General features: G+C 41.8%; 2 protein-coding genes across 6 annotated transcripts in view; one reads left to right on the top strand and one right to left on the bottom strand.

Annotated features, from left to right (window-relative positions):
- The window catches only part of LOC113802641 (kinesin-like protein KIF12), a 108,095-nt gene extending 107,556 nt beyond the window's left edge, over positions 1-539 (top strand). The window contains exon 23 of the mRNA XM_070128353.1: positions 1-539. This exon is cut by the window's left edge and continues 347 nt beyond it. The gene's annotated coding sequence lies outside the window, so the exon portion shown is untranslated.
- The window catches only part of Dhc64C (dynein heavy chain, cytoplasmic), a 35,260-nt gene continuing 23,296 nt past the window's right edge, over positions 537-12,500 (bottom strand). For all 5 annotated transcript variants that reach the window (XM_070128348.1, XM_070128350.1, XM_070128351.1 and 2 more), the window contains 23 exons: positions 12,081-12,287; positions 11,727-11,950; positions 10,960-11,585; positions 10,656-10,854; positions 10,300-10,443; positions 9,998-10,133; positions 9,760-9,885; positions 7,328-9,634; positions 6,927-7,131; positions 6,604-6,815; positions 6,071-6,247; positions 5,626-5,849; positions 5,219-5,429; positions 4,735-4,976; positions 4,393-4,606; positions 3,918-4,112; positions 2,804-2,987; positions 2,486-2,626; positions 2,233-2,339; positions 1,819-2,022; positions 1,408-1,605; positions 1,097-1,265; positions 537-934 (listed from right to left, as the gene is read on the bottom strand). In XM_070128348.1, the coding sequence (XP_069984449.1) occupies positions 675-934; positions 1,097-1,265; positions 1,408-1,605; positions 1,819-2,022; positions 2,233-2,339; positions 2,486-2,626; positions 2,804-2,987; positions 3,918-4,112; positions 4,393-4,606; positions 4,735-4,976; positions 5,219-5,429; positions 5,626-5,849; positions 6,071-6,247; positions 6,604-6,815; positions 6,927-7,131; positions 7,328-9,634; positions 9,760-9,885; positions 9,998-10,133; positions 10,300-10,443; positions 10,656-10,854; positions 10,960-11,585; positions 11,727-11,950; positions 12,081-12,287 (6,912 nt within the window). In that variant the 3' untranslated portion in view covers positions 537-674. The remainder of the gene's footprint in view (positions 935-1,096; positions 1,266-1,407; positions 1,606-1,818; positions 2,023-2,232; positions 2,340-2,485; positions 2,627-2,803; positions 2,988-3,917; positions 4,113-4,392; positions 4,607-4,734; positions 4,977-5,218; positions 5,430-5,625; positions 5,850-6,070; positions 6,248-6,603; positions 6,816-6,926; positions 7,132-7,327; positions 9,635-9,759; positions 9,886-9,997; positions 10,134-10,299; positions 10,444-10,655; positions 10,855-10,959; positions 11,586-11,726; positions 11,951-12,080; positions 12,288-12,500) is intronic.

Below are 12,500 nucleotides of genomic sequence, written 5' to 3'. Positions count from 1 at the left end.
TCAGTTCTTTCAATGGTGCTGTAAAGAAATGCAGGTGTGAGGTTTATAAATACAAGCATCTGTGTCAATACAGTTTTACCAGGAAAAGTACCATTTACTGTGCATTATGTATATTTTCTCCCGTCCAAAAGTGAATTGCACAGGCTCCTGTGTGAGTGCCTGTGGCAGTTTATTTTCTAACAAAAATGATTTGCTGCAGAAAGAACACTACAAATAATACATGTATTTATGGCACAAAGATGACAATCTTTAAAATCAGGGCAAATTATATTGTTTTAGAAATCAAGCAAGTAATTGTAATCATCTTGCACTCATTGTTTTGTGGATACTTTAGTCCATGGGTATTTGTTCTGAGACAAAAAAATGTGCAAGAAAGATCCTAAGTCTGGAAAAATAATGTAATATATAATTTTCCCATATGATTTTAGTTTCCTTCAACTTTGACATTCTTGCGGCACATTTATGCTGCCCTGTGATATTGCAAATACATTCATTTAAAGGAATTCTGTATTTTGTTTAAAATAAACATCAAAAAATTATATTAGCCTTTTATTCTTTGGTTATGCATATTCCAATTAAAAATCAGTACACAGAAATATTCTCAGGAATGTGTTGAATCTTTTTCATAATTAAAATTCATTAAAACCAAATATCTGCATGGGAAATCTGCTGAATTAGTTGAGACTAGTCGAAGTCAGAAGTGCCACACCACGCTCATAGAAGCTGTGGGTGCTCTGGTTGGCTCCCATTGTCAAGTCAACAGTAAACAGTAGGTCTGTACGGGTGGCATTCAGGTAGACAGGCAGGGTAATCTTGTCTGTTTCAGTGCTTTCCAGGTGCACCCATTGAAGGGTGACCATTGCCAGCTCTGTCATGATAGTTGGAGTGAGGTGTAGTTCATTATTCTTGCACAGGGCACCTTGCAGTTTCAAACCTACAAAAGAAGAGAGAGAAATACACAATGTTAATAGTGAAAATGTTTTTGTTAACTTTAATTTCAAGCTACACAAAGGGTGTGCAGAGGTGTGTAAGAATAAAAATTAACTAATTTACTTCACATCTGTAGCAAAAAACAAAATGTAAAAAAGTCCCTTACCCTTGATGTTGAATCCACCTGCAGCTGTGACCTGACCCTCAGAATCAGCAATGGACACTTCCAATGTTAGTTCCTCCAGTGACCAGGAGTTGGCCTGAGCTACACACTGCCTTGTAGCTGTGATGTAAGCTTCTGGATTGAAGAGACCACCAAGCCATATGGTCACATTCTGAAAGGAATTGAGATCCATTATAACAAATCAGAAGTATGAATGTGTACTTTTTAGAGACATTGAAGAAAAGTTATCTATAATTGTGTGCACTTTTCTCACTGCCACAAGAGGATACTGACAATATACAGGAAATACCAACCTTAAGTTCCACTGCACCAAACTGTGCCACCTGTTGGGAGATATCTTGCAGCTGCTTGACTCTCTGTGCAAAGTCAGTGACCCACTGACTCACTGTGGCTCCTCGTGGTACGGTGTACAGTTTCCACTGATCAGGGATGATGCCCTTCACAAGCAAGCTAACCATTGTTCGGTGATAATTGGTCTGTTTCTTCTCACCCTATAGGAAAAGCAGACCATTATTTCATTTAGCATTCATAACCATGTAAATATTATTAGCAATATATTTGCAAATTAACACACACAAAAGAAAAAGAGAAAAAAAGTCAATAAAACCTATTGCCAATCTTCAAAAGTGACCACAAAGCAAATAATCTTCAGGTAACTGAAATTCATCTTTCATGACCTTTCACACAGCATGTTTTTAACATACCTTGCAGATAAGGATGACATCATTTAGATCATTCCTCACAATGCGCAGAAGCTTAGCTCCCGAATTAACTTCACGTTCAAAGTAGCGATACAGAGGATCCTTGATGTTGTCCACTGTGCGCCGCAGAGTGATGACCATTTCTGGCAGCAGTGAAAGCCAAGTAACAGCAGACTGGTTCAGCGTGACCATCCAAGATGGACGTCCCTGCAAAAAAGAATAAATAAAATACAATCAGAAAAAATAAATAAATAAATAAATAAATTGTTTATGGATGCTGTATGACGATTAGAAGCAAACAAACCTTTCAAAATAATCATACATCTGGAATAATCAATTTCCTTATTTAAAAATATACGACAAAAAGCTGAAATCTAAGAAATTAAATTCACAAACTCTTCCACAGCCTCCTCCTACCTCAACTTCCCGCCTCTCAGTGCCAGGAGACTCATCTCCTCCATAGGCCAGTTCATCGTCATCCTCCAGCACCTGCATCTTCAACAGCTTACCCAACATATCAGTACCTGGAGAGCAATTTGTCCCTCTAAGTCTTTCCCCAAGTGTGAATTATTTATCAGAATTTATTACATTAATAAAATCTTTAAATATTATAAAACAAGGAAAGAAAGAAAAGAAAAAAAAAGAAGAAGAAAAAAATAATAAGCCTTACCTTTGTTGGTAAGCAAGACCTTCTCAGCATTGTTGGGCAGTCCGAGCCAGGTTGGTGTCTGGCGGTCGCTGAGAGATTCAACCCAGTGAAGGAACTGGTCTCTCCTGATACCGTCGGGCATTGTGATCTGGCCATCCTTGCCTGCAGATAAAAGACGAGGAGAGAGGAGGTTATAGTTAAATATGAAAAAGTTTATTGTTGTCACTGTGGAAAATCAGGAGAAATATTGACTATCAGATAGCTTTAAAAGTTGGGAAAATTCAATATATATACAAAACGGCAAGAAAAAAGTACTCTGTCAAATCTCATGCCACTCACCATCAACATTGCTGACCAGAGCAAAATCAGGATCAAAGCTCTTGGGTGTGAACAACTTGCATAAGAAGGAGGTGAGGAGCCGCTGATCAAACTCATTGTCAATCTTGCCTCCGTAGATGCACTGAGACATTAGCGTTGCCAGGGCATCCCAAGGTACCTTCTCTGGTGGGAGGTTTGTGCGACCCTGCAAGAGAAATATTGGTTTATTAACTCCTGTGATCCGGATGTGTTATAGTCCCATCATGGAAAAATCTGGGACAAGGGCCTAGTCGCATGAACATGCCATCATCGTACAAAATGACCGCAGGCCGGGTGACACAAACTTGCTGTCATGAGCGAAGGCCAGGGTGACAGAAAAGACTCACCACCAGTGCACAAACCTCTTGGAGTGTAATTTGATTCATTTTTCACTTAGAAGGGGGCTTTAGCATTATTCCCATCGATAAATGAATTTGGAATGTAACATGCCTAAGCCGTGACTGAAAGTGCGCCGGCTTCTGGGAGGATGCTATTTCTATGTTGCGCATCGTATTCCTGGCCACTGTGACTGGCGGCGCAGGTTCTCTTACAGAATATTGAAAATTACGAAAAAATAAGATACGACAAATAACTAAATGTTCCATATTTTCTTTCTCATCTTGCATGGAGTTATTTACTACAAAGAGATGATATGGAGTCTGTGTATAGAAAATAAGCTATTAGCATCTGGATAAAGCAAATATGGACATTGACAAATGGCAAAAAAACTAAAAAAAAAATTTACACAAAGTAACTTTGGAAAGGGGAGGCACATGTCACCGCTCATGGGTGTTCGCCCGTACCCGGCCTATGCGCTGCAAGCCAGGGAGTTTGGCTACTTATATAATCCACTGTCTGTATTTTCAGCACCATGATTTCTGTGATACAACTGGATGCAATGCGTTAAACACATTCTTAACTTTATGATTTCCAACTTCTATATCTGGATTAACTGTTGGTCTTTAATTTCATGCCAAAGAATAATACCACAAAAAACTTGATTACTTTGTAAATGACTCACATAATATACAAATGTATTTGAGTAGCTCACTTATTACACATACGGCAACTTCACTACACTGCAACAAGTTCTCACCATAGCTGTTGCCTCAATCCAAGTATCAAGAGTGTCGCATGCCACCCTCAAATCTGACTCATTGAACTCGTAGTACTTGGCCCAACCCAGTGGTGCATAACGCAGACGCTCCTGAGTAATGGCATGGAACCAAGCCAGGAGGAAGTACAGGCGAGCCCTCTCACTTGGGGCACGCATCATGCGAGATGCTGGAACCTACAGAAACAAAAGAACATAAATTTATGATTTTTTTTTACATATGACAATGAATTACAAAAGCCAAAATTAAAAAGAGGACAATTTACAATATACTGTACATTACATCAATCAATCCATAATAAACGCTTTTTAAATCATACAGATTTAATAATAAATATGGATAATATAGTTATGAAATAAATGTTTTAAAAATATTTACTTGGTTTGTTGGTTCTATTCATACATTGAAAATGAAAATAAAAAACAATGCCTAGCAACTTCACAGACATTCACATACCGTGCTGAACGTCCTCATTAGGTTGGCTCGAATACCCGGTGGAGGTTCAAAGACAAACACGCGACCGGCACGCAGAAGGTTCACAGGCAGGCGTGGAGTGATCTCCATGGTGAGGAACAGCCTGAACTGTGGATGAGGATGCAAAGAGTGCAGCTTCTTCTCCAGCTGCACTAACCAACCAGGGGCCAAGTGCACATTCTTCAACATCACCCACCTGTAAAAAGGAGAGCATTTGCAAAATTGTGAAAATTGGTATCAGATGAAATACATATATTATACCTACAATCATATTCCAATTGCAACTGACATTCTTGGTGTTTATGGAATCCATATGCTACTCACCTGCCATTCTTCACAGCAGAGTTGATGGCTTTGTCAGCTTGGCTGAAGCCCTCAGCAGAACCGATAGCAATGGCAGTCATGGGCTTGTTCAACTCAGCAGCCAGGTCATCCACTCGTGCTGAAGCATCGAAGCCTTGTACAGCACACATGAGTACTGGGGTATTGGCCTTTACTTCCATTTCAACAATCTTGGTCAGGTCCACCTCTCGTTCTCCTATGGCCAAGAAGCTGTCACCCAGTACCTGTCAAAGCAAAAATTGGAAAGGATATATCCCATTTCTCTAGGAGTCTGCCTAACTTGATCAATCCTTTTACAGTACTCAATAGATATGCTACAGAAACAACAACCTTTGATAAATTTCTAATATAAACTTGACAAATTCACATTCAAAGAAAGTACCACCACACAAAACCCTACGTCTTAAACACACCCCCATCCACCTTACACACACAAGAGAAAATGCTAATGAAGCATAATACTTACACTGCTCACAAAGTTGTTAGCAGCAGCATAGAGTCGATCAGGTCTGAAGGCCTGTACAGCCAACATCTGGTACACAGAAAGACCCACAGGGGAAAGCTGCTTCTCGGTCTCCCAGATGGTTGGTACATTGAGCTCGGGCGCATCAGCCTCCATCCAGGTCGAGAACTCCTTTGTTCCAACAAATTTATCCACGTTGTTGAAGGCTCGGATCCTGTAATAGAATTTATTTTTATATACAAGATTCAATAAATAATCTAAGGAAACTTTTTAAAAGGAAAGGTTCGATAGTCACAATTCTTAGGGGAGTCCTTCACGTGATTGAACCAAGGCATAAGAAATATGATAAAAAATTGGTAGGGAAAAAATGTATACACAAATACATAACAGACAAACCAACAATTACTCACTTATTACTAAGCCTCAACATAGAATCAGTCTGCTCTGGAGTGAGGCCAGCGATGGCAGAGGTGCTGGAGTTGAAGAGACCTTCCTTGCTCTTGAGGAGGTATTGGAACTCTGGGTCGTAAGTGGACTCCGAAGAAACTCCGCGAAGGCGAATGCGCGCAAGGAGCAAAGCAAAGCTGAGTCTATCCGTGTGGAGCATGCCCCTTGACACACGTTGATAGGTAAGCTGAAAATATGTAAATAATATAAAACTTGGATGTTACTAACTTACATATTTGCCAATACAAAGATGATCTAAAAAAAAAACAAATAAAAAGTTATTTCATTGCTTTCACTCTTTCTTAACATGGATAAGATCCAAAAATCCCAATTTAGAGGGAGATGAACTTACAACCCACTTCAAAGTACAAACACACACAAAACAAAAATAAAATCAAAACAACATACCTGGAACAAATCATTCGTAATGATAGACAGTCTGCGGGTATAGTCTGTATGGTCTTTGATGTTGGGGTTGTTGCTGAGGACATCAGTAAAGACGTCCAAGAAGAAGTGCAGAGAATACTGGTAGAGGAAGTGTACTTGGTGGAGGGCATCCAGGGTGAAGTAGATACTCGAACATGCCTGAAAGTATATTGATGTGAGATGGCGTTTTGCTTTTGATAATGAGACTTGAACATGCCTGAAAACACACTGAAATAATTGTTTTGCTTCTGATAGTGAAGGCATATCTTAAGATTTACTTTCCTTTTATCTGGAGGCTCATGTGAATTTATGGTGCAATAAATCACAAATGACGACCTTTTGTCCCCCCCCCCCTCCTTTAATATCTTTTACAATACATCTAGACTATCATCTTCATGAAAAATAAGTGAAGTATGGCCAAAAAGTAATCATACAACATTTAGTTCTATAACAAAAAACAAGTATATAACAATGCAGTATCATAGAAAATTAAACAAAATAAAAAAAAATCTTACCGAAGAGAGTGGCAAATACTGCTGTGACACCATTTCGATCTCGTGCATAGTCTTGTCAGTTTCCTGGACCTTTAGGGAAATGTCCGCGGCTTCCTTCTTCAGAGTTTCCAGAGTGGTGATGACAGAATCATCATCCAGAATCTGGCCCTTAGAATCATTCAGGACCTGCAACAGGTTCTTCTCCAGCTGTCGCAACCTCAGCTGGAATTCTCCTAAACAGGTGAAAGAAGAATATGAATATCAGACATCATCGGAAAGCGACTACAAGAGCAAACTCATCAAAGGCATAACTAAATTATTTTTAACACAACTAGAATTCTTACCCTGCAGCTTCAGCAAGTTCGATCTCTTGTCATCGATGTCAGGACGCTCAGCCTTCAGCACCTGGTTAAGGCACTGCGACTGGAGAGAGGACCTTGTCACTGTGAAGTTCACGAATGTAACACGAGAACAGATGTCCGGTGGGAATTCTACAGTTGGGTCACGAGTTGACAGGAAGATGGTAAAGGCCGGTGACAAATCAATATCCTGAAATGATAGAATGATAATTATTGTCATGATAAAATCTATGATTATTCCATATTTTTCCAAAGGCATTTTAGTATAACCGATTATGAATTACATAACTATCCTATAACAATATAATGAAAGACATTCAAGTCATTATCCCATTATTTCTGATATCATATTAGACATTAACATACACATTCATTACTACACGTACCTGGTCTCCCAGTGTGATCAGCACACGGCCACCAGTCCTGCGCAGCTCACGGTTGAGGACAGGGTTAAGGATAGGATCGTAGTTCTCGACATCCTGCACCAAGAGCGGGTTACCAAATCGAAGGGCCGACTCCAAGTTCTTCCTGAAGGAGTCATCCAAGAAGCTCGTCTTGGTGATCTTCTTGTCTTTGAATTCATTCATGATGAATTCTGTGGCCTGTCCAGATGGGTCAATGATGAGTGGGTATCTGTTGAATCTGTTCAGCATGATGGCATTTTCTGTGCACAGCTCATCAGCTGGAAGAGCATTTGCCTGCCATCTCAGCCTCTCATCCGGATTGGACAGGTACTCTGTGCGAGCAATGTCTCCTCTGAACTGCACATTGGCCTGCTGCAAGTGATGACACCAGTTTGTGAAGAGGTTCTGACGGAACTGTTGGTCAAAGTAACCACCATAGGCAAGGAAGGCTGAAGACAGCAACACATCACCAATGATGGTGGACATCTGGTACTTGAAGGTGTCTGAAGTGGCAGCCCACCTATCCTTTTCAATGCTGAGGTTCCTGATCAGAGCCATTGACCTGTCTACCTTGGCCTGGACATTCTCCAAGTCGGTCTTGATTGCCTGTGCCTGGGAGATGAGCACAGCATACTCGTCCTTGTAGGCTGCAATTGAACGTTCCAGGCGGTTGATGAGGGTCTTCACATCCTCGTGTTTCTTCTTGTTCTCAGAAGCTTGGTCCTGCAGGCTTTGCAACTCATTCCTCAGAGGTTCTACTCTCTTTAACATGTCTGCGAATTCAATCTGTGCAATGGCCCACTTCACCATGGGACCGCAAGCCAGTGAAGCACGGTTAACCTTCTCAAAGTTGTAGTCAGGGTTGCTGATGTACTTATTCCTCATCTTCTCTCTGATGTCATCAGGCATGTCATCGGTGTTGAAGTTGACGACAGTGTTAATGAAGTTGTCCTTCATGATGATGGACTTAATGGTCTTCCAGTCAGAGGTTGCCTCACCCAAGAGCAGACAAATGGACTCCAAGGCCAATTTGACCATGGGTGGTGGGTTAGCCATGGATCTCACTTCTACCAGATGTTGCTTCTTGATGCTCTTCACAGCACTCTGGGCCTCTTGCACAGCAGGCTCTACCTTGGACAAGTCCTTCATTACCTCCTCGCGCTTGATGCTGATGCGCTCAGTCTGGGCCTCAAGCTGTTCCTGAAGTTCCTGGCTGGCAACCTTTTGCTTCTCAGCTTCCTGTTGATCTTTCACCATCTGTTTAAGTTTCAAGTTGGCAGCTTCATTCTTTGCCTGCAGCTCCTGGTTCTTGATTGCTAGAGACTTCTGCATATGCTCAACCTGTTCTACTGTTTCTGCAATCTTGCCTAAACCAACATTGAGATGGAGCTGCTGTTCTTCCAGTTCAGAGCGCTTCTCATTGTACAGTTTGACAAAGTGGTTGATAAAGTCCAGGTAGTGCCTTGGTGTGATGGCCATGACTGTGCTGCCTCGCTTGGCCAAACGAGCATTTGCACGGTGGAGTGTCTGGTGGACGTGCACAAAGGCATTGATGATGGCATCACGATGTGTTGGGGGTACAGGCAGACTCTCATAAGCCACGGGGAAGTAGTCTGGTGGACTCCAATTCATTTTGTCCAGGTCGATACGATTGGTGAACTCTTTGCCCACCTGGAACAACGCACCATTGGACCAATCTCCGAACCAGTTGAGCACACACCTGTTGAACAAGGCAGGAGATGTGGCAGCACGATCCTTCAGACCATCGGCAGATGGGTTCATGGTGAACACGACGTGCAGATTGCGCATGACCTGACCAGTGAACCACTTGTAGAGTTCTTCACTCGAGTCCAGCATGAGACCTGCCCTCTGGCTGCCCTCCTTGCACTGAGTCATCAGAGTTGTGTACTCATCACCCTCAAACAGGCCAGGAACTTCACCGTTAGCAAGCAGGGTGTTCATTCTCTCCAGGAAGGACGAATCCAATACGTTCGACTCATCTAGGATGAAGCAGATCTTCTCATCCTTACATCCAGACCGCCTCAAAACTGAACGGAGATCTTCATCGAAATCATCCGCTGTGTACTTGTTGTGGACCTTGATCTGGAAGATTGACAGGCCATTCATCCATGCAACAAAGCGTGAGAGGGTAGTCTTGCCGGCTCCAGATGCTCCAATCAGTAGCAAATGACCCTGTGGCTGGCGGAAGATCCTGTCAATACGCAAGACGTGATCCAACACCTCATTGAAAAGTACCAGGGGCACATCCAATTCCTCTTCGTAGAAGACCTGTCATGATGAAAAATATATTTTAGAAAAACATTTCATACAATTATTGATAAAAATAAATAAAAAATCTGTTGTCGATATATCAGAACCCTATAAAGAAAACTATAATCAAACAAAGTAATTACCTTCAATCTAGCCTTGACATAGTCTCTGAGTTCTTCCTGATCAACTGGCAGATAGTCCTTGGAGAGCCAGTTGGAATACAAGATGGGGCGGACCAGGGCTACATCACGGTTGATGTTGGGGAAATGCTGTGGTGAGAAAAATACAGTTGAAATCAGGAGTCTACAAATATTAGTAATATAAGAGTAAAAATCATAAAACACAAACTTCTTGCTCATCAGTTATAAAAATCTACTTTACCTTCAGGGCAATGGCATCAACATTTTCGTTGGTCCACTTGCGCTCTTCATCGTTGACCAAGCGATCGTGGAACAGGCGCAAGGCTTCGTGAGCCCAAAGTCGCACCAAGCCCTCCACATCCAAAGTTTCCAGGGGCCTTTTGAGAAAATCATTCAAAAACTTAATGTTCATGTAATGCAGCAAAAATATGAATATAATATACTTTAAATTAAGTATAAACAACATTGTATATAATCAACATTCTATAAATATTCATATTCTAAAATCATTCACAGCTATGTGTTAAATTCTGCGTGAATTACCTGATAGCTTCACAGATACCCCTAACCCAACGGGTCATTTCTCTTGGGGAGTAGACATAGTGGGGCTGCATGTCCTGTGTGAAGTGCTCTTGAGACTGCAGATAGAACTCCACCATGGCATTGGTCAGTGGATCAGCATATGATCTGAAATGAACATGATGGTTATATATACAGAAATGCATGAAGAAAAATGAGAAAATCAAATTTCCTTAATCAAATAAGACAGAAATAATTACAGTAATCATTCATTCAATGCCTCATCCTCTGATACATTAACAGAAGCAGAGATGCCAGATATTTCACATAGTTAGCAGCTGCAATGTTTAAAATCTTATATCAATGATCCTTTCACTCACCTGAGTGATGGGATGATCCTCAACATGGCCCTGTTGAAGGTGCCATAGATCTGCTTGAGCGAAGTCTCTCCAGGGTAGTCCACGTACACAATGGGTACATGACGCAGGAATCGGTGAGACAGGGGCTTTCGTCCAGGGTCAGTGGGAGGGTTACAAGCTCCAACAAACTGAATGCGTTCCAGCTTAACCCAGGCTTGATCTGAAGTAAAAAGTTAGTCATTTTCTATATATTACAGCTTCTTTAATGTCACATTGTTAACACTTTCATAATAAGCAATGCTGGTTCAAATTAAGGATGACCCACCTGAGATTCTGTAGAAACCACCATGTTCCACCATTTGACGCAAGAAACTGATGACTCGCTGTGTTCCATACTTGTCCATATCAGGCAAGTTGATTTCATCACAGAACACCACCAACCATTTCCCAAGCTGGACTGGGGACAAGATGATGCCATTGGGGGTCTTCCTGTACTCGCAGTAATGGTCGAAGGTCTTGAGAACCAACTCTGGTGTTGTGGCACTAGAGAAGTTGAGGCCGACCACTTCCAGATCAGGCAGTGCTCTCAGGGCTGAGAAGAGGGTCATGGTCTTACCCGAACCTGGTGGACCGCACAGGACCAGCGGCTTGTGTTCAGCCAACCAGGTGTACAGCAGAGCCTCATGCCTTACAGTGTCTACCGTAGGCACCACCACATCAGGGGCTGCTACCTTGTGAGTCTCTACCTCCATGCTGGGCACCTTGTTCGACCACAGAAGCCACTCGCCACTGATGGCCACCTCATAGTCAATGATTGGGGTGTTGGCATTGGGTGGCAGAGGGATGGTTGTACAGTTACGGATGAAGTCTCCCATGTCGCAGCGAGCCTTGAGCTTGCCATCTCCAGCAAAGCTCCACAAGAGGGAGTGAATCAGGGCCTTGGGGATATATCTGAAGACAAATTTTTTTTTTTAACAAAAACCAACAGATCCTTCCAGATATGAAGGATTATGAACAATTCCCTATGCTAAATGCTATATCATACGAGTAATAAAATAATCAAAGTGATCATACAAATTCCACACAAATTACCTCTCCAGCTGATCTGACTGCATGGGGAAATCAGGGTGGGTGTTGTTGTACTGCACCACATTCCGAACTGCCTGGTTAAGCAGGGCAAAGAGAGAAGAGAGGGCACGCATGCGAGTGAAGTCCATGACATGCTCCAGGTGGGTGGTTGCGTACTCCAGACACTTCACAACCAGTCCATCGGTGCTCAGGTGAGGAGCAATGATCGCAGCAACATCTCGCTGCACCTGTAGCAAAGATTTTCAGCACATTTCATGCCCATTCTTTCAAAAGATACATGAGCAAAACTTATCTAACATTAAGTAAAATCTGCATCCTTTTCAATGAACTTCAGGAATGAGTATGCAATTGACAAACCTGTAGTGTTGGTGTGATTTCATCATTCTTCTTCTTGTCCGACTTCCTCATGAAACCAGCATCTTCCTCTGTCTCTTCCACTGGGATGTTGGACAGACGAGAGAGGAAGTTCTCGAAGATCATCTCAACTGACAGCACATCCTCCGAGAACCATACCATACCACAGCGAGAAACAGTAGCAAGGGTTGCATACTTGAGGTCTTGTACCTGCAGAGAAGTATATGCCAATTATAAAAAGCTCTAAAGCAGCACACTGCTTGAACAAATAATCTAGAAGAGAACACAAACCCAGCAAAACTCTTAAATTACAATTTATCTTTAGAAAATTAACAATACTCCTTATTTCTTTGTGTTCATTTATAAGGAAAAGAGCATATGCCAACAATAATAACAAGGTAAAAGACATGCAGATAAAAGACT

Source organism: Penaeus vannamei, chromosome 12, assembly GCF_042767895.1.
Source record: "Penaeus vannamei isolate JL-2024 chromosome 12, ASM4276789v1, whole genome shotgun sequence".
NCBI classification, from domain to species: Eukaryota; Metazoa; Arthropoda; class Malacostraca; order Decapoda; family Penaeidae; genus Penaeus; species Penaeus vannamei.
The sequence above is the reverse complement of the archived record's forward strand: the minus strand, read 5'-3'. Positions and strand labels throughout refer to the sequence as shown.